At 31.4% G+C, this 21,850-nt stretch overlaps 3 protein-coding genes across 5 annotated transcripts in view; 1 reads left to right on the plus strand and 2 right to left on the minus strand.

Moving 5' to 3' along the window:
- LOC133192202 (protein C-ets-2-like) overlaps positions 1-2,410 on the minus strand; it is a 41,665-nt gene extending 39,255 nt beyond the window's left edge. For both annotated transcript variants that reach the window (XM_061328169.1, XM_061328167.1), the window contains exons 1-2: positions 2,278-2,410; positions 2,013-2,139 (exon numbers count right to left, since the gene is read on the minus strand). In XM_061328169.1, coding sequence (XP_061184153.1) covers positions 2,013-2,126 — 114 coding nt within the window. In that variant the 5' untranslated portion in view covers positions 2,127-2,139; positions 2,278-2,410. The remainder of the gene's footprint in view (positions 1-2,012; positions 2,140-2,277) is intronic.
- Positions 1-21,850, minus strand: part of LOC133192203 (glycerol kinase-like) — a 419,267-nt gene that overhangs the window by 107,950 nt on the left and 289,467 nt on the right. The window lies entirely within an intron of this gene.
- On the plus strand, positions 5,802-10,767 carry LOC133192204 (palmitoyltransferase ZDHHC23-like). Of its 2 annotated transcripts, none has more exons than XM_061328174.1 (6): positions 5,802-5,815; positions 7,010-7,172; positions 7,580-8,178; positions 8,353-8,464; positions 9,208-9,384; positions 9,883-10,767. In XM_061328174.1, exons 2-6 carry the CDS (start codon positions 7,048-7,050, stop codon positions 10,136-10,138), a joined length of 1,269 nt encoding a protein of 422 aa, XP_061184158.1. In that variant the 5' UTR covers positions 5,802-5,815; positions 7,010-7,047; the 3' UTR covers positions 10,139-10,767. The 2 variants fall into 2 exon arrangements, with proteins under 2 accessions (XP_061184158.1, XP_061184157.1); XM_061328173.1 differs by lacking the exon at positions 5,802-5,815 and adding an exon at positions 6,080-6,104.

Below are 21,850 nucleotides of genomic sequence, written 5' to 3' on the forward strand. Positions count from 1 at the left end.
ATTTTGTACTTTAAATTTAAAAAATAAAATCTTTTCTGCAATATTATCTGACAATCCAATTAATATTTTGATGGATTATCTATTGTTGAGAGAAAAAATCTGTAGATAAAAGGTCCACAAACATTTTGATTTTTGATAATTCTAACATAACCGATAATTTAACCAATATTACACCAACACTGCATTCAATCTTTAAAATAAAACAATAGTTTGATTTTTTTTTTTTTACCTAGATCATGCTGTTGAACACAAAATGAGCCTTGAGTATAATAAATGTTTTGTCACAGATGAACTAAAGACCAATTCATTTTATCATTTTTAATCCTGAATGACTTGCCTTGTGTTTTGGGATGTGAAGGGTAGGGATGCACAATTTTATCGGTATACTGGTATATTGTGATTTTTAATTGTGTGATACGTATTGTAATATGGAAACTAAAATACCAGTATTTTAAGGTACATAATTATAAATTCCAGAAATTATTGAATATTTATTCATTTGTCCAGACTTCTAAATAACAATATTACAGGAAGTGCAAAAATACTAAAAATGAAAAAAAAAACCTGAAGTTATGTTTTTCCAGCTTATTTGTAAGAAAAGTTATCGATATTTATTTAAAATCATAGTAAAACTTGCAAGTAAAAATATCATCATGTTATTGTGATATTTTTGGGAAAATTCGTGACACATTGCGATACAAATTTTTTGTTGATACCCATCCTTAGTGAAAGGGGAGGGGGGTATGACTTATTATATATTATTAGACTTTCATTGAGCATAATAGGGATTGCTTTCATTTTGAACGCATAGAGATATAAATTCTTTATTGTATACAACTTTAACCAGTTTACTGTACATACAGTGACTTACAGTCTAGATGTATTCCAAAATTTGTTGATCATAATATTCATAGTTGACCAAACAGAGTATATAACTGCAATATTTTAACAATACTCTGTTAAATGTACAGTTTACAATATTTATATTAAAGCTAGAACAATAAGTATATAATTTATAGATAATTAGGGAGTTGTCATCTTTTTTTAAATTTATATATATATATATATATATATATATATATATATATATATATATATATATATATATATATATATATATATATATATATATATATATATATATATATATAATACTGATGAATAATACTTGATTGTGAATCTTTATTTTTGATTATCAGCATATTTATTATCATGTATACAAGTACAGTCAAACCTTGTTATCTTGAACTCGAATGGACCAAGAAAAAACTTCAAGATATCCGAGGATTCGAGATATCAAGGGTCAAATACTTCAAGAATATGTGGTTGGGACTTCAAATCACTTCAACATATCCATAGTATTTGAGATATTGGTGTTCGAGACACCGAAGTTCAACTGTACTATTATTTATTATCTTTGTCTTGATCTATTACACAAGGAGAGGGTATGCATAGGCTTTGCCTGTTTCCCCATCCTTATTGAATTTTTCAAAAAAATATGTTTAAGTCAAATCAAATAGTTGACTAAAGAAATTTGGCCAAGCAGCAAATTCTATCTGAAATATCATCCTTTTAAAGTGAAACAGAAAATACACAAATATTGTAATAAGAGCAAGTGCGAATTTAACATGTTTTAATCGACACTGTGGAATTATATCATTTTCATTACTGAATTCTTTTCTCTGATTAATTTATAAATAATATTTATAATTTAACATTTTTTTAAAATTTTATTATAGTTTTTCATGAAAAATTCATCTGCAGGTACTCAATGTCAAATGATGAATGGAGAATAACATCTATACAAATTAGGCCTTTTTAAAATATTATCAAAGACATAAATACTGATTTTAATATTTTTATTTATCTAAATAGAGTTTGTTAAAAACGTTTGATATACTTCAATGCGAAATACCTCGTTATTAAAAATATACGTTATCAGTAATCTTTCATCCCCTCTGGTGCCCCTTTAAATTTATGAATGAAGTTGACTTATGAATGGAGTCGCTTACCGTTTTCGGTATTCTCAAACGGGCTTTTTGCATTTTCCCCGGTTTGGACCTCTCTGGGCTAAAGAATTCTACGTTTTCGAGTCCAGCATCAAATGCACATAACTCTAGCTCCATATCCCAAAATCAGCTGTAAAAAATAACCAACAAGATTTGAATGTGAGAGGTATATTCCATTCATTCATAATAAAGAAGCATCATGCGTACTGGCCTACTTACTACAACTGAGTTCTACGTTAAAAATAGCCAGTCATGTAAAATAACTCACCTGAATATTCCAAGAAAGGTGCTTTCACCGCGCTAACACAGGTGTCAAATGCAATACGCGGACAGCAATCATTTTATGTTTTAGTAAATGGCATCAATCAATTTTTCGTGACCTCACACCTATGCAAACGAGGTGTCCCGAATGGGAAAAGAAAACCCCGGATGAAAATATTGAAATACGCGTTGCACAGAAAAGAAACTTGGACAGAGTCACTTAAATTAAACCATAACAATTAGATATACTCATGTACTCATCATACTGCTTTGGTACCAAAATATATAAATATCCCGCTCTGAATCCAACATCTATGGCGTCAGTGATGGTGATCGAGTCAAATTCACAAATAATGAGCGAAACATTACTGTTTTACACTTGATGAATTAATTTAAATCAGTCCTTTTATCTGAAACAATCACGATGTAAACTACAGTATTTATTTAATTCATTGTTATATATTTCTTTAATACTGGGATGAAGTAAACTTTAATAATACATTGTTTTTACCCCCCCCCCCAAAAAAAAATTATATATAATAATTAAAAAATTAAATAAAATAATATGCCCAAATACTACGGTGAGATTTGCTCAACTACAAGTTTTAAGGGGGGAAATCTGGTGGTAAAAAGGCATTTTATTTCATGCAAATTCTACACTTTAATGCAATTTTTCACCTATTATAGAATTAGATGAAAATTTATTTCAGTACGTAAGCAAAAGTAAAGTAATTTTAAAAAAAAAAAAAAAAATGTATTTTCTACAAAATTGGGGCAATGCATTTTTTCATGTACACATTATAAATTTTAGACGATTGTGAATATAGTATACCGGTAATATTTGGAATCAGAACCATTTATTGTGCATTGAATATTGACCTTTGCAGGTGTAATTTCATCTCAAGTCCTTATGCTTATGTGGCAAAAAAGAAGATACAAGTTAATCATTATTTTTTTTTTATATGTCCAAAGTATAAAGAAGCCAGGAAGAAATTTCTTGAAAAAAAAATTATTATTTGATAAAATTCACATTTTAGATACACATGTCTTAATATGGGGGATAGATTCATTGAGTGCTACGGAGAATGAACATCTTTTCTCTATTGTTAAAACTTTTATTAAACATTCAGGCAGATTCACATATTAGTATTAGTAATAATATAAATATATTTATTTCTATATACATGTATATACAAAATTATATGTAATAGTATGATTCTTTAAAATGCATTGATTTGTAAATTTAACAAATATTGAATAATTTGAATGTACATATTTAACTGTGACCTTATTTAATCTTAATAACATGTAGGGAGAGGGCGAATAAGTTTTTAGAACTTGTGCCAAATCCCTTTGTAATTAGAAATTACAATAAAATATGTTCAAACTAACCATTTATTCTATAGTACTTGGCTAATTAAAAGTTTAAAACAAAAATCACAAGATCTGTGATGATGATGATGATGATGATGTTTTTTCTCAATTTTTTTTTCTAAAATTTTCTCAAATTAAAAAAATGGTCTTAGTGCTTTGGAAAGATATTATTTCGCTGCAAATTACATGTATGTAAACATTCCAGGCCAATTAGGTATAGTAAATTATCCTTTAGATACTGTCCTCCCCCCCCCCCCCCCACTTTGTTGCTGTAGGTCGAGCAATGGGAAATTCCAGAATTTGGACAGTTAATTAGGTTTTTTTGTTTGTCAGATTTTTTTCATTTTTTTTGCCCCCCCCCCTCCCCCATTGCTACAGGCCTGCATTAAATTCAACCATAATCTGAATCCTGAACAAATTATGGAAACGCATCAAAAAGCCATGAAATCGCAGGTATATGGTTGGGTAAATAATAAATAAACTTGTGAAAAAAAGAAAAGTGGCAAACTCCAAAATCCTATTTCTTTAGGTTGTGGGGGTGTCTCTAGAAAAATTTAAAATTTAAGTACCGAAGCAAAAAAGTTCAAATATAGAATTGGTTGAAATTTCTTATAATTTTATAATAACTATATAAATTGAATGTTCTTTTTAAATTGTTGTGAGTCCCAGGCTATCGAACCGTCTTGATTTCGTACTGTAAAAAACGGACGATCCTAGGGGCTTGGATCGACCCCTCGATCTCCTAGCTAGATTAAACCTATGCTGATCCCACATTATAGGTGTTTTAGGTCTTGTGTGAAAAAAGCAATGAAATAGAGGATATGAAGCTTAATTACTCTGTTTGTTGACTGTTAAACATGTTTACGTGAACTTGTTAATGTACATGTAAGTGGCGAAATATTTTGGAATTCTGATATTTTAAAATCTATTCACAATTTTAGATCCATTAATTATAGATATGGACATGATATATTGTTCAAGTTCAATCAATGGGCACCTTAGTGATTCACCAAAATGTACAAATTGTGGATACCAAGCTGAAGATTAATTACATTTTTTCAATCATGTATTGTCCACAATATGTTCTTCATAGACAGATGCTGATTAAATATATGAATGAGAATGACATACCACATTAATGTATACTATATGGTGCTGATTCCTTATGCTTAGAAGACAACTTTTCATTTTTTGATCATGTACATACCTTTATAAGAAACTCAAAGAGGTTTTCACTGAAATCTTAGTTTATCATGATATGCTATAGGAAGAATATTATCTCATTCTAGGCATGTTAAGGAATTTTTCCCACTCTGGGTCAACTTTATTATGTTTTTTCTCTCTCTCTCTCTCTCTCTCTCTCTCTCTCTCTCTCTCTCTCTCTCTCTCTCTGTGGATTCACTATATATAGACATTTACCAATTAATGATCTACTTTACATACTGATTTTTCAATGTTAAATGTACTTTATTATTTTTTCTCTTATATTTTACTCTCTCTCTCTCTTTTTCTCTGGATTCACCTTATACATGTACCAATTCAGGCGCGGATCCAGGAATCTCTTCCGGGGGGGGGGGTCCAAAAAAAAATTTCCAACCCAAAAATTCCTTAACAAGCAAGCAAAAAAAAAAAAAAAAAAAAAAAAAACCTAACATAAAATCCATTTCCCAAACGTTTAAAAACACCTATTTCGTGGTGGTGATGGTGGGATCCACGTTTTCTAGGGGGGTCCAGAGTAATTTTTTAATTTCTTCAGTATGTATTTTTAATACCTCTGCAAATTCCAGGGGGGGTCCGGACCCCCCCCCCCCCAGATCCGCGCATGCCAATTAATGATCTATTTTACATACTACCAATAATTGTTATATGTACCTTGACCTATGGAGAGAACGATTAAATAGGCATTATGCCTGCTGTTCAATTCATTTCATTTTGTAATGAATTAATATATTTTAAACTAATGGGCATAGCCCCCACCCAACAGAAAATAACAAAAAAATATGAATAGGGATTAGATAATTACTATATTTATTATATATTCACAAAAAATAACATTTTGAAAGATTTTATTAGTCTTCACAGAATCCACAATCTAAGGGGAATAACTCAAAAATCAGTTTAGGAACTCTCTTGTGTATGAAGGTATAAAAAGTAGGTATGATTATCTCAAGGTGTGTTGTCTGTAGTACTTGGAATCATTAATTGCATGTTTTATCTCCTGATCTTACACATGTGCCTTTTAGTATTTGTGATTCTCGTTAGTTAGCGTTTATGAACTATATACAGTGTGTTATTGTAAAGTAATATATATACAAGTATTGTATAAGGGAGTTATTTTACTATGACATGTCATCCAGGATATGTACTCGTTGCACACGTTAAATCTCTGACGCATATACAAATATAGATCTGTAGTTCAGGAACAACTTTCAAGGGTACTACCAACAGAGTTAAACTAGAGTACGTTATAGGTATTCCAGATATATTTTAAAATTTAATCAATTAAAGTGATTTATCTATATTTATCAGTGTTCATACCACATCAATATAAATTATTCTAAATCTAATATCATTTGTATCAAACTTGAAAACTGAAATTGAACCTGGTTCATGGCAAACTGATACTTTAATCAATTTACTCCCCAAATAACTAGAGAGTCACTAAATTGAGTTATCTTCCTCAATGTAAAGTACTGTCATGTGACTTTAACGATACTCATCCTTGATTTTAATTCATGAGGATTTGAACTTAAAAAAATCTATTTCAACAGAAAAATAATACGTTGACTGTGCAACTGTTAGGGCAAGCACAGATACTAATTCAGTTTCTTCAACCGCACAACATTTGGTACAAAGGACTCTGACGTCACATGACGTCGTTCGTAAGTTGCATTACCAATCCAAGTCCTAAACAGCGCTAAATTTAAAAAAAAGTTTAATCTAGCTATTTAATATCCATTAAATCAGGTGAGTATATTTTTTATTGAACTTAATTTTCTTGTTACCATGAGAATGTAGTTCGCAAAGGATTGTGGGTCTAGTGGTTACTGGGGAAAAAATTCTTTTGGATCAATGTGCAAAGTCTGAATTTTCTCTTTGCCAATGCAGGCCCTGCTTTAAGATCTCGCAATGACAAGCGGCGCTTCACGGCCGCTCACTGCGCTCGCTATTATATAGTATGTAGGAAATGAACTTGGAAATTGTTACACAGATAACACCCAAAGATTTTTGAACTGACATCATCCAAGATCAAAATTAGAGGGTCAAGATTATGAACATACTCTAGGGCCCTGTTTTGTTGGTTTGGTAGCTTTATGTGGGTTTTCACAAATTTTGTCTGATGTGACCTATTTTCTTTATTATAGGATTCTAAAACTGACAAGTGGCTTGTGAAATGTAATTGATGAAGGGACATGCTTCAAGCACTGAAGGCCTATGTTGCTGTGAATATGAGAACAATCAGGGAGAGAAAAGCCACATTTTGGCCTGCTGCTGTGATTGTGAAGCCTTTGATCAAGCTGCAGACAGGTGAGGCTTATAGTAATAAGAGACATGGTAATGATGAACTACTCGGAACAGACAATGTAGCTGTAGACCAGTAGTTTACAAAATAAACAACTAGAGAGTTCCATACATACAATTATTGTGATAAGTTAAAAAAAATTGTGCACAGTTACAGTATATCTATATGTCTAAGTATTTGCAGTTTTCACTTTTTTAACTTTGTTTATATGCATGGAACTGTAATATTAATCTAATTAATAAACAACTATTGTGAAATTGTGAGGAGTGAAATTTTTATGAATACTTATAATCTCATGATATGTATAATTTAAATGAAAAATATTGTGATTGAATAGAATCAGGGATGGTATGATACATGTATTGAAACTTTACTTTGAAAATAACTGTAAAAGATTAACAACTAATTACAGGTGTATAACTTGTCGCCAAGTACCACCAGAGACAATGGAGCGACTCTTCAAAACCATAGAAGACCGCTGTCGAGTGCCAGGAATCTTGGGCCAGGGGGCGATCAAGTTACGATTAGATGTTATAGTTCCTGTAATCACCATTCCAGTTTGTCTATTCTTAGCCACTATTGGACCTGTGATGACCGCCGTGATGTTAACCATGATGCCAATATTCTTGCTATGGTTTTACCGTATGTGGAAGAGGAATACTAAAAAAGACAGGACATTGTTTTTCTACTCCTGGGGACTGATGTCTGTTGTGACTATCTTTGTTGTGTTCGAGTCGTGTGTGGTGGGTTTCCGTGAAATTCTGCTGTGGGAACATTTGCTTCTTCTAACTGCTATGTTTCTTATGCTGTATAATTTTGTGCGAACTAAACTGAATACACCCTACCTTAAGAATTTAAAGAGACCAAGAAACTTTGAAAAGATGAATCAGTCAGACAGGCGGATTGTGAATGCTGATGATACTTTCAAAGTTCCAATGAGTTTGGAAGAAATGACTGCTGTTGAATTGCCAGAGTCTGATGTCAAATGGCTGGATTCTAGGCCCATCACAGGTATCTTACTAGTTCCTTTCGACTTTAAAATTTGTAATTGTATTTATAGTGCAAGTAATTCTCAAGTAATGTTGTCAATAATGTATAACCAGTTGTTGTTGAATTCTTGGTAAGAGCTAACCTGCCTTTGATGATTTATACACAAAGAGACTGTCAATTTGTTCTTTTTTTTAGATGGAAAACTTGTAACGTGGTGCCAGCATTGTAACCTCAATAAACCCCCCAGGTCTGGCCACTGTAATCTCTGTAAGGTCTGTGTGTCTGTTCGTGATCACCACTGTGTCTGGTAAGATATTGGATTGTCTCTCTATAAAATGGTTTGGGAGAGTCCCATAGGAATTTTTTTTGAGCTCAATCAGTCCAAAACTCAAGTGGGATTTTCTGGTCAGATACTTGTTGTCTGTCAGTATGTTGTCACTATTTTCAACTTTTTAGCTCACCTGAGTTGAAAGCTCAAGTGACGTTTTCTGATCACCTGTTGTCCAGTGTCCGTTTGTCTGTCTGTAAACTTTACACATTTTTGAATTCTTCTCAAGAACCACTGGGCCAATGTTATCCAAAGTTGGTACAAAGCATCCTTTGGTAAAGGGGATTTTAAATTGTTAAAATGAAGGGCCAAGCCCCCTTTCAAGGCAAAAATAAGTTGGAGTCATTAAGATATCTTCTTTTCAAGAACCACTGGGTCAAAAAAATGAAACTTAAGGTAGTGTAGATTTTAAATTGTTTAAATCATGGCACCTGGAGGTAGGGTATTGTTTTGTGCTATATATAAAAAAAGATTTTTACTAAAATGCAATGCTTTTAACAGATTGTATGCTAAATTTAAGTAAAGTATCTCTACACTTTAATATAACAAAGATAAAAAATAACTTAGTAAGAGGATTAGAGCCATCTTCTTTGCCTCTCTGCCCCAAAGGGCCATCTTCTTTGTCACTCTGCCCCCACTAAGTACATGTATCTCTGTCAATGATATGGACAGATCTTTAAAACATTTAGACAAGTAAAAATAGGATTTGAACAATTTTACAGGATTGACACGTGTATAGGAGCAGATAATCATCGGAGCTTCATAATCTCCATGATGTTGTTTGTCTTCTGTGGTTACTATGGATGCCATCTCTCCATGACAACACTTTGCACACCTAAGATGTATTTTGATTGGTTCTTATTTCCCAATGACTGCAGATTTCTGTACATTGACTTTCAGTAAGTTTGTCAGGATGTATAAAGAAAGGGCAAATACCTTTCAGCTGCCTCACTAAAATAAAGATTGTTGTTTGCAAGAGAAATTAATTAATATATTGAAAAATTATAGTTTTTGAGATAATTTAATTGAAAAATGATGTCATGTGGTTTATCTTGTTAATTAAATAAGTAGAATATAAGTATAACTCGTGACAAGCAATTTAAAATGTTTAATTTAATCAAGATATGAATTAAAGTAAAACACGCTTATAGCGAACATGCTTTATAATAAATTGACCCTTACAATGAAGTTATTTTTATTCCCCATGCCTCTAAAATATATTTTGATCTTAATAGATATAACAAATTACGTTTATACAAAACAAAATCATCCATCCCTGGCACTTCGTTGTAAGCGAGTTATACTCTATTAGGATTTTAGAGGTGAAATCTTCATCTTAGAAAAATATTACCAAATTATAGCCATTTTAACGTTGCATGTTATGTTATTTTTTTCAGGACATCTGCTAGTTTTGTTGGCACCTGCTATACATTCCTGGCCTCCACCATTATGCTGTTTGGGTTGATATTCCAGTTTTTATTAATCAGTCAAAACTTAACTTCACAGGAGTTCCATATAGCCTCTCAAAGAAATATGTTAAGACATGGTCTTTTTGCAACCAAAAATGTGTACAACCAAGGTTTTATACACAATTGGTTCAATTTCTGGCTGACAGGACGAAAAGACACTCGAACCAGTGTGATAACATTGTAATGTATATTATCTTTACTTTTATATTTATATTTCTGTATTTGTACTTTTCTTTTGTGTATTTTTTGTGTATTTTATGTCACTGATTCTCCTCATCCATATTTCAATGCAATTTTATTATGTTTGGTTGTTGAAATTTTTTCCTTTTATTTGAAGGGGGGTGTCAGATCGTATTTTAATATTTTATGATGCATTTATGTTAAAGTAAGCTAAAATCATCCATGTTTTTATTTTTCTACAGAAGTGTTATTTTACAACCACTTTTTGATATTATGGAAGAAATTGATTATAGTCATATCAAATGGCCTCTAGGCAGTAGGTTAAAAATCTCATACACAGCCTGGAGTAACCATTAATTGACTGTATCATAACACCTAAGCATTTGATAACATTCATTTGATTTAAGGTTCGTGAACCCTCTGATAAGTGCGATAACTCTCAGTGAGATGAATTAATGTCTAAGATTCTCTTATAAAATGTTCAAGTTAAAAATTCATTTCTGTCAAATTTTGCTCTGCAAGGTTGAAATTTATTTTCCTATTTATTTATGAATTAGATTTCTTTTTGAAAACTCAGTGTTAAAGAAAAATTTCATAGGAATGATCAGAGGGCTGATGAACCTTAAATCTAGTAGATTTAAGGTTCATCAGCCCACTGATCATTCACAGAAGATTGCAAAGGATTCATGCATTTTTTCTGTGATTTGCTTAGAGAGGACTCATTTTGATATAAAGTTAAACCACGTTATCTTGAACTCTGTGTGACTAAGAAATTCGAGATCCCCCATGGTTCAAGGTATTTACAGTAAAATACTTATAGAAAAAGTGCTCAGAACTTCAAAATCACTTCGACATATCCATGGTATTCGAGATGTCTGTGTTTGAGATACCAAAGTTCAGCTGAATATTGTTTTTGGGGCATTCATGTGCTGCAATATTGTGGCTCACTTGTGTAGAAAAGTGTGACAGGAATTGTTAGTTCTTTTTAGCCACTAGAGCTATAAAGAATTTTGATCTCAATATATTTTTGAACAAAAACAACTGTTACAGTCTTTAAACATTATCCTCCCTTCTTTTGCATATAAACACACAGTTTTAACATCCTTGCTTCTCTCTCGGTCACTAATAAAGTTAGGATTGGAAAATTGTGTTTTTAAACGAAGAGTGACTGACAACAGGGCAATTTTTCTATTTTTAATAAAATTTCTTTTTGGTTGTCCTTTTTTAAAGCTCTCTTCAACTAAGCCCATACTCAAAACTAGAACATATAAAATTTATCTTGCCTTGGGTGTTGTGTATGTAACTAAAACCCTCTAAAACATTTATAGGTATATTATCTCACTGAAAATTTCTTGCAGATATGATTTTTAGTTGGTGATCGATTTTGCATCACCTAAGGTGATGTTCTTGAGTTAAGCTTGAATCATTGATTACCTATATTCATATTTTAATTCATAATGACCAACATAACTAGACTGGTTATGAACTGCTTCATTTGCTGGAACATTTTTAAAATGAAAAAAATTTATTGCCTAAAGTTAATTTTGATTTGGATAACAAGTATTCCTTTAATTCAAGTGTTTATTTGCTTCTTTTCAATCCTTATGAGAGAAATAGTACAGAAATGTACCAAAAGTCAAACTTTAAATGAAATGAATAATTTTCACCTTAAACATTAAATGATGTGTATGATTGAATTTTTACATTCTTGAGTTAACTGTTTTCCACATGAAAAAAGTTACTTCTGCATTTTATATATAGAACTTAAGTTCTTATTATAATAAGTGCCTATGTTGATTAAAATGGCAAAAATTCAAAAATACAGTATTTTTTAATTTTCTTGAGCCAAAATTTTATTCAAACATGTTAGAATTTTTTTAAATACATTTAATATTTAGTACCTTAATTGAAACACATTGTATTCTGCTTAATTCCAGTCATATCGCATTTTAAAAGAAACTCATTTTATATTGGATTCACAAGATATTTTTTCCAGCAATATTAAGATTTAAGAGTTATCCCACTTGGTCTACTTTTCTTGCTCTCTTTCATAGAGGAGTTCTCACAAGGAAGGTAACCCAAAAAATTGTTGGTTTTTTTGTGTTTCACTGTCATGTAGGGTACTGATATAAGTAGGGTACATTTTTTGTATATTGCAACAGAATTTGGATGTTAATCTGTAATATACATATATCTCCTCTCCCTAAAAAAGATGTGTATACTGGTAATTTTTAAGTGAAACTGGTATTTTTTTCAAGAAACTTGCAAGTGAATTTCTTGAATTAAATAATGCCTGCAATGTGAAGTAGTGCATCTAAATTTTAACTCTTTTATATACTTTATACATTATATGAGATAAAAGCTAGCTTGCAATATTCAATTGTTATTTATTCAAAGAAATGCTGCATAATTAATTTGACTGCATTTGACTTTTTGTCAGAGATTTTTGTACTCTGAATAATTTAAGATATAAATTATAAAATGTTACCTGGTACTTGTATGAATGGTATGGATGTGAATATTAATATAATAATAAAATACTTTTTTATAGTAGTGTATGGTACTTGCATGTATGTGAGAAACCTTCTCCAAGAAGCATGTTTTGAAATTTATTATATATATTTGTATTTTGTATGGCATATTTCATACTTGTATCAAAAGTCACTAAATATACACAAGTAAATTTGGTGATACCGGGAAAGCATCAATTTAGAAAGCTAGTCATTGCAAACATAATTACATGGGAAATTTAGTTTCATAGCAATGTCCATACATGCAAGCACTTGCTTTTATTTATTGTGTGCTATTTAGTAATGATGGCTTATATTCTGCTGAAAGTGACATATACTTTGTAAAATTGTACTTGGTGTAAGATGATTAAATATGATAAAAAGCTATGTAAAATAGTATTCAAAGAGATTGCTTTCTATTTTTAGGTCAGTTCATGCAAAACCTTTTTGCATTGAAGGATTTTTGCCTGTCAGTCCATTAAACTTCATCGTTATTAAAGCATTTTCTGTAAGGGGCACTCCTAGCCTGTATACCTACTGTAAATTCTTTGAATTCTATTTCTCCACTAAAGATCTGCATTTCCTGGGTATGCTTGCATATTAATATTGCTGTTCTTGAGAAGAACCCCTCTTTTGGCCCAACCCTACTCCACAAGTGTCATGTTTTGAACAAAGTTGATTTTGCACTTTCTGAGGAAGCTTGTATATTAATATCACTAATCCGCTGTTCTTGAGAAGATTTTTCATATTTTATACATCGATCTTTGATGGGCTGTATTATGTACGTGAACATGTCCATCTGTCTGTCTGTTAGCTTTTTCATGTCTGGCTTAGAACTTTAATAGTATGAGGCCTAGAATCATCAAACTTTATCAACTGATGCATCTTCTGGGTAGAAGGTGTGTTGGGTCTAAAATATAGGCTACTGTGACCTTTTATTATGGTGATATGACCAAATATGGCAAAGTCTGTTCATAACTGGAAAATTATTGGCCTAGAAACTTTGAACTTTGACAGATAATGTATCTTAAGTAGAAGGTTTATCACACTCCTCAATAAGGTTGCTGTGACCTTAAATTAAGGTGATATATATATATATATATATATATATATATATATATATATATATATATATATATATATATATAATATATATATATATATATATATATATATATATATATATATATATATATATATATATATATATATATATTTATAATATATTATTTTAAGGGAGGTAATCCCAAATGTAAGACTATGCAGTATGCTTTCAAAAAAATGTTACACCAAGAAATACACATTTTTTTCATGATATACAGCCATACAGCATTTTTAAAAACAATTCTTTTGTTTTTAACAATAATGACATTAATATGCAATAATATTGTAACTACAAGTATGCTGAGACCTAACTATAGTTCATCACACAACAGATAGAGTACATTCCATTTGTCCCATGAGCGTACTTCTAAGGCACAGAGCTTCTTCAATTTCATTTGGATATTTAATAAGAGGTGAAAATTGCTTCTGTTAAGTTAAAGATTATTTACTGGATTAAATGTAAGAAGGCTGGCTTAATCATTTTTGTAAGAGCATCTCTGTATCATGTGCCATTGCAGTGCACTTCATTAAGAATGTTTTTTTCATACTTCCATGTAAAACTTTGATCTCATGTTGGGTCTTGACTCTATCCTTGGGACCATGAATTCAATATACCTGAATCTGCACTACTTGCAGATACTTGCATATTAATATTGCCCCACTGTTCTTGAGAAGAAAAGATGTTATTTTCTATATTTTCCCATGTAAAACTTCTATCTCTTATTGTAGCCCCATCCTTCCCCCAGGGACCATGATTTGAATAAACTTGAATCCCCATTATACCCCAAAAATGCTTTCAATCAATAATATACGTTTATTGCCGGGTTCGAGGGCACTATGTGCGGACCCAAGAACCGAACTGTTTGGTTCGAAAGTTTGACAAAACGCACGTTGCAGTAGAACACTATCAATAAATGTTTTGTTATATGTTTTTACTTTTGTATGAAAGATATGGTACGTATGAAAGATTTTAATGATTTTTTCCTATATATTCCTAAGTTCAATGTGTATCTCCTATTGTGGCCCACCCTACCTCCAGGGACCATGATTTGAACAAACTTGAATTTACACTATCACTACATGGCTGGGCTGTTCTGAAGAAGAATATTGTTTTAAAATACTTTTCCCCCTCCACATTGCTGATCACTTATTGTGGCCCTACCCTATTACCGCAAAGAATAAAAATCCCCAATTTTATTGCATGTGTCTAAGGGCCTTCTATACACTCAATCAAAAATTTGTTTTATGACATTGAGAAAATTATTTTGAATAAAGGTATAAATAATGAGCTTATCTATTTTATTTTCAACATAGGTTATGTGGCATTTACCCTCAGTGACTCAGGGAAAATATTCAAAAATATTCCAAGACATTGAAGTATTAATGAACAGAAATCACTGTTGTTTATTAAGTGGAGTAAAAACCCTGCATATGAAGTGTTCAGTTTATTTACCTTGGACTATTGTTAAGAATTCTTGCGTGAACTAAAACTGAATAACATACTGAAGATTTCAATTTATACAATATTAGGTCAATCAAACATGTCTTGCTTGCCACTTCCCCTATCTTAAACAACAGGGCACATTTACGTTATCTTAAACACAAACTTGATATTAACAGTTATTTCGATTGGTTTTTTTAAAAAAATGTTTCCTTCTTCCCCAGAATTTATCTTACATGAGGAAATGTTTTTTTTTTTTTTAAAAAAATCCAAAACTATCACCAAAATATATTCGTATTTGGTAATGGGAAGTGGGGGTCATATACAATTTTGCACAAAAAATATCAACATTTTCGTTAAGGGCAGTAAGTACATGCAGCATGGAACGTTGGGAAGGTATAGTCAAAACCTGTAGATAAAGTACATGTGAAACTGTAGACAAATCAGACCGTTATTAAAAACATTTTTCATACTTAGTTCAGAAAAGAAATCCGCAAAAGTCTCTCAAGTCTACTCTGCAAGAATACAGCACTCGTTACCAGCAAGTTGACAATTACTAGTATACGCTCCTATAGATGTGGTTGTTATCACTTAGTAAACCATTAAATTGCTCTTTCGAACCTCTGTTTCCGTTTTCTTTCTGGTACCTCTGATGCTCATTTGGACTTCCAATCTGTTTCTCTATGAAATGTAGAGATAACGAGTAGTAATCAAGCTCAAAATTCTAATTGAACAATACTAAATGAGAGCAGAGCAAACAGGGACCTCTGGAAACATCAGAGGTTGGATCAGGTGCCATGGAGGAGTAAGGATCCCCTGTCGACGGTCACACCCGCCGTGGTTTTAAGGTAGTCTGATCCTCAGGTTCTGAAAATCAGGCATTGAATAATTGAAAATGCTCACAAAAATGTCTCTGAATTCTCAAAATAATGTGAATTTACCCACGGCAATTGTTTAAACTTCATCATTAAAGTTAATCATATTACATAGGAAAAATTAGTAAATCTCAAATAAGATTTCAGGAAATGCGAATAAAGGCATCTACTATGCATTTCCTAATTGGAAATTAATGAACAAAAACATTGTAGGATAAAAAATCTATAGGTATCCAGGCATTTGAAGAAAATTGCATGATTTTTATACTTATACAGTACTTTAGTTTCTTTTGTGTACTTCAATTATTTTATAATGCATAGTTTATAAAGTGTTTCCTATCGTTGCAAAACACCATAAATAATTTCTTATTTCATATCATGCTACTTAGCATTGGCATCTAAGGCTAAATTAAAGGAAAAGTCGATTTCTTTAAATCTGTATTTTTAACATACTTTTATAAGGTAAAAATATCAACGTTTTAAAAGACGGTTTCTAAAACTTCAAAGAACCTTGAATCACATTCAGATGCATAAAATGAAAATTGTTGCATGAAAAAATTTCATATTTATCCTTCATTTTGAGACTTTTTGAATTGAATAATGAATTAAAGAGTTATCCTTCCTGGCTGAGGATCGGATATCCTTAATGGAAAATAAAAAGTAAAAAGATATACATGTATATATTTATTAACAGAAAAAATATTAGATTGGGATTGAATTTTGAACCCCACTGATTTCAAATTTTACTTTCCTCTCTCTAGCAAGACATTCAAATATGAAACAGACACATTTGACTCTATGTAGTCTTTTAATGATGAACTCCAGCATTCTTTTAATATTAACTTTCAGAGTAGTTTTGTGTTTTGTGTGATTTCAATTTTCTATAAGGTCTTTGGAATTTTTTTAGTCTCCACTTTTGATTAACACCACTTCTCAAATATGTTGTTGCACTGTAATTCTTAAGAACCCTAGCTACACTGCACACTAAAGAATTATGATTCTGTTGTATTTTTCTGCAGTTAGAGTGATCTGCCCTTAGATCTAAATTCAAATAAATTGAAATCTACAGTGTATTTCTCAATTTGTTATCAATTCAGACATTCTTAACATTTTAAAAGACCAAGATATAAACTAACTGAACACTTCATTTGCATATATTTTATCCACTGAAGTAAACAACAGTAATTTCTGTTCATTGATACTTTATTGTCTTTGAACATTTTTCCTGAGGGTAAATGCCACGTACCATATATTGAAAATTATATAGAAAAGCTCAACATTTACACCTATATACATATATACAATATAATTTTCCCAATGTCCCAAAAACACTTTGCACTGGTGTATAGAGGGTCCTTAAGTGTCTCATTTACTGCTGCTTATAAAACAAAGAGGCTTGGTAGAACAATTACTAGGATTTCTCTATACATATTATGTGTCTTTCAGTTTGTAAGGATTTTTATGAAGTGTTGGTATTCAGTATAATTGAAATTCAATTATGATTTAATTCAAATTCAATTTGAAATATTGAAAATATTTAAAACTGAATTATGATTTAAAAATGTTTTTATTTTAAACGAAACTATAAGTATTAGTAGAAATTTTAAAGTTCCTCTTGGAAACAAACGCTATTTTTTTTTTTTTTTTTTACATATGTACATGCCTTATCAGCTGGAACCAGTATAAACTGATCATGTATTCTTTCTAAATCTTTTATCCCTTTTTCTGAATTACTGAAGAAAGAAGGATACAGAATACGCATCTCTCCAATCAACTGGTTGATAAGAGATTTCAGTAACCACGTTATACTTTAAATTTTTTGTCCTGAAAAAGTGTCAAGATCTTTTTTTATATTCGATCAATCGTTTAGTGTAATCTTTGACAGAATTCATAATACGCATGAAATTCCGTCGCCAATTGAAAGATCGGGGGTTTAGACAATTTGGTCTCTTTGAAATGAGTGTTTTAAAGGTGCTTAGACACAGATTTGAACTTAATATTTTCTCAAATTTTCTGTATAATATCACGACTTATTTATTGCAATAGCATTTCACACGAAAATATAATTAAAAACTTATTTTATCTGGAAAATATTGGAACTACGAAATCCGGGACGCGTTTGATTAACACATCTTTGCACTTACACAAATTTTAACTTTATCCTTAATATTTAAGAAAAGATGCGATTTTGTTATGTATTAATGAAAAATATTACATTTATAATCCAGAAAATTCAGAGTAGAAATGTTCGAAAGCAAAACCAACTCACCAGGTATTGTCAGTCCGTGCTCAGTGATGTGTGCAAATTTTAACAAATTGAACACACCCGTGAAACGTTAACTGTTTTTGTAAACAGGGCATGAGCTCTGTTATTGTTAATGTTTATGATTCACCGGGTGTGTTCAATTGTTAAACTCTGCACACACCACTGAGCACGGACTTACAATACTGTGAGTGGGTTTTGCTTTCGAACATTTCTACCCTGAATTTTCTTGGTTATAGTTTTAATATTTTTCATTAATACACAACAAAATTGCCACTTTTCTAAAGTATTAAGAATAAAATTAAAATATGTGAAAGCGCAAGGATGTGTCAATCCAACGCGTCTAGAAATTCGAAGTTTTAATAACTTGGAGATGAAATAACAATTTTATTATATTTTAGTATGAAATGCTATATTAACATATAAGTCATAAAATTATACAGAAAATTTGAGAAAATATGAACTTCAAATCTGTGTCCAAGCACCTTTAAGATCTTCATCAATATATAACCATATTCAGATCACGAGTGATCAGTGCAAAGCAGCTAGAAGAAGAGAACGTGCGGGATTTTGTTTCAGGTGGTCTATATCTAGGCACTGTAGTTTTTGTTTGGAAGCAATAGTGGAATAATATTTTTAAGTAAAAAAAAAGGGTGGTCTTTACTTCAAATATGGTGGAATGCAAGACTTAACCCTTTTTCTGCATGATTAAGAACGTTTCTAATGTTTACGGTGTCCATTGCGTTTAGATAAGGGAACTAGCAGATTATATACATTTATACATAAAATAATTCTCATTTGTAACACATATCCATATTACAGATTCCGACCTGTATTCTAGTGTTGAAAAATCCAAGTATGGACTTTCTTAAGCCTGTTCAAATAGACCACTTAAATTTTTAAATAAACAGAGTCAAATTTGGTGGGGTTGTGATGTAGGCCAAACTGTTTACTGATATTGATGATATAGCAATAGGGCCAATGATAATCGTAAAACGCTTTCGCTATTGTGGAACAGTATCTTTGACCTCTAACAGCATTGGTTCCTTTCCTCGAAACGTCTGCATATTTTGTTTTTACGACCGAATTCTATGTTTTTCGTTGGTCGACCGGTCGACAGGGGATGCTTACTCCTCCTAGGTACCTGATCCCATCTCTAGAATTGCTGGGGATCGATCCGTGTTTTATGATTTACATTGTTTTTTTTAGATTTTTATTTAGATCGATAACTGTTCGTTATCTTCACCTTCTTTACTGATAAACGCTGTGTATCTTGTTCTTCAGTTTGTCAAGATATGTTGTTCTTTATGTTGTTTACGGTATTTGTTCTTCTGTCGTCCTCTCCATATATAAAAATATGACAACGTCACATAGCGTTGTTGTTTGCCAATTTGGATGAGAAGAATCAATTTTTCTTCGTTTCTCCTCATACCTTGAGAGTTATACCCATCTTTTTTTCCTGGTTTCCGCCCTTTTATAAATTTCCTAATTATTCCTCGTGAGTGTAAATCGAAAAACTAAACAAAACATTGATTTCCATTCCGTATGACTGTTTATTTAAGTTATCTTTTATTTTGTTTTCTTTCATAAATTATCGCGAATATGGTCCTGTAGTGTACTGTGCTCAATGGCTTCAGAATCTTAGATCAGGCTCCGGGGCTATAAAGCTTAGATTAGCTCACTTTTGATCTCAATCTCACTTTTACAAAAGAAATATATAGTGGAAAAGTGAGACTAAGATCAAAAGTGAGCTCATCTAAGTTTTATTGCCCCGGAGCCAAAGCGATACCGATGTGTAAATTTTATTTTTCTTGTATAAGAGGATTGATCATATCAGGAAATGCATGTTTCTTCGTTTTTTTTTAATGTAAATATTGTATTATGCATTAATTATGTAATGATATACGCTATATTTATGCAGATAATTACGTCTCTAATCGAAGCCTAAAGATGATTGAGTGAAATTAAAATTAAAAAAAAAAACTTTAGTTTCAAGAACATATCCTTGAAATTTATAAAAATGAGATGTTAAATCATTTGCAAAGGCAGAGAACATTGATTTAAACACTATTTCCACTAATGATGTAATACATGGACCAGCCCTACCAATAGTTCTTGATGATTTATCTTAAAAATATCATTTAAAATATAGAAAGAACCCTGTGGTGCCAATTTTCTAATTTTTTTTTTTTTAATTTTTTTTTTGTTGGTTGGGGGGGGGGGGGTATGCGGTAATCGATATACGTGTATGTTTAAAAGGTGTATTTTCAAAGCCTTTCATATTCACTTGAGTAAAAATCTTTTCTAAACATATTCTAGAAACCAAGTTACCGGTACCTCACTATTTTAAGCTAGTCGGTGATATGTTTTAATTAAAATTTCAAGTAATCTGAAATACTTTAATTTTTAAGCCTATGAACCAAATAAGACAAATCCCTTAAAAATCAAGCAAATTAATGCGGAAAGTGATTTTCAACCTCAACAGGATACTTGGATGGATTTTGCACGTAATATCAATCTTGTATACGAGACTGAAAAAAGTGTACATATACATCGATCAGTGGCGTATATCCCTTTCTGATAATGTGTAGGCTAGGCAAAGTGTGGGTAGGCAAAAAGCTCCCTTTTGATAGGTATTGGGGGGGGGGGGGTTCAAAGGGAGCATTTTTGCAAACCCAGACACCAAGATACAATTTTAATTTGACCAGTAAAAATAATATTGTAGACATAATTTCAGTTTATATCGTGACATGAAGACCACTAACAAAACTGAGAACTCTTAAAGACGTACAACACACTGGGGGAGATAACTCTTGGGATTTCAATAAAACGTTCAACATAACGTTAAATTTGACGTTAATTACGAAGCGTCAAAATGACGAGCGATACGATCCCGATGTAATTAATGTCAAAAAAAAAAAATAATAATAATAAAAATAAAATACAGGTTTTTACTGTGGTTTCTTCAGGAATACCAAATCCTATCCTTGATCATTTGCGCAACTGCAATAAATCTCCCCTCTCCATGAAAAAGAAAAAAAGACAGGTTCCTTCTTTAATTCAAATTTAGTTAATTAATTCTTTGATATTGTATTTATGATATACACAATGGCAATGTTTTAATCTAAAAATGTTAATGCTACTCTACATTGCTTTTTCCCGTTACAATCGGCCGCATAACATTGAGAATAAATATTACCAGTATGTCTAAATATTACCATATTACGAAAATAAACATTTTCTTGCTTTTCTTTTCTTTGAAAAAAAAAATGAAAAGGGGTAACCGTTTTCAGAAGGTCACTGATCAAAGAGGAACAACTCTAAAAATGTAGAGGTGTATGGTATGTCTTTCCTCCCCTTAGCTGAGTTATTCCTCCTGTTTTCCGAAGAATTGTTTTTTAATTTCCATCACAAATACACAGATACATTTACAGTGTGTTGCAAGGAACAAAAGAACTGAAAGACAAGTAAGTATCAACAGTGAAAAATTAATACAACGGTTGCACCCCATTTTTTACTGTAA

This window comes from Saccostrea echinata, unplaced genomic scaffold (assembly GCF_033153115.1).
Source record: "Saccostrea echinata isolate AGI-Se365-2 ecotype Australia unplaced genomic scaffold, CSIRO_AGI_Sech_v1 ptg000025l, whole genome shotgun sequence".
NCBI classification, from domain to species: domain Eukaryota; kingdom Metazoa; phylum Mollusca; class Bivalvia; order Ostreida; family Ostreidae; genus Saccostrea; species Saccostrea echinata.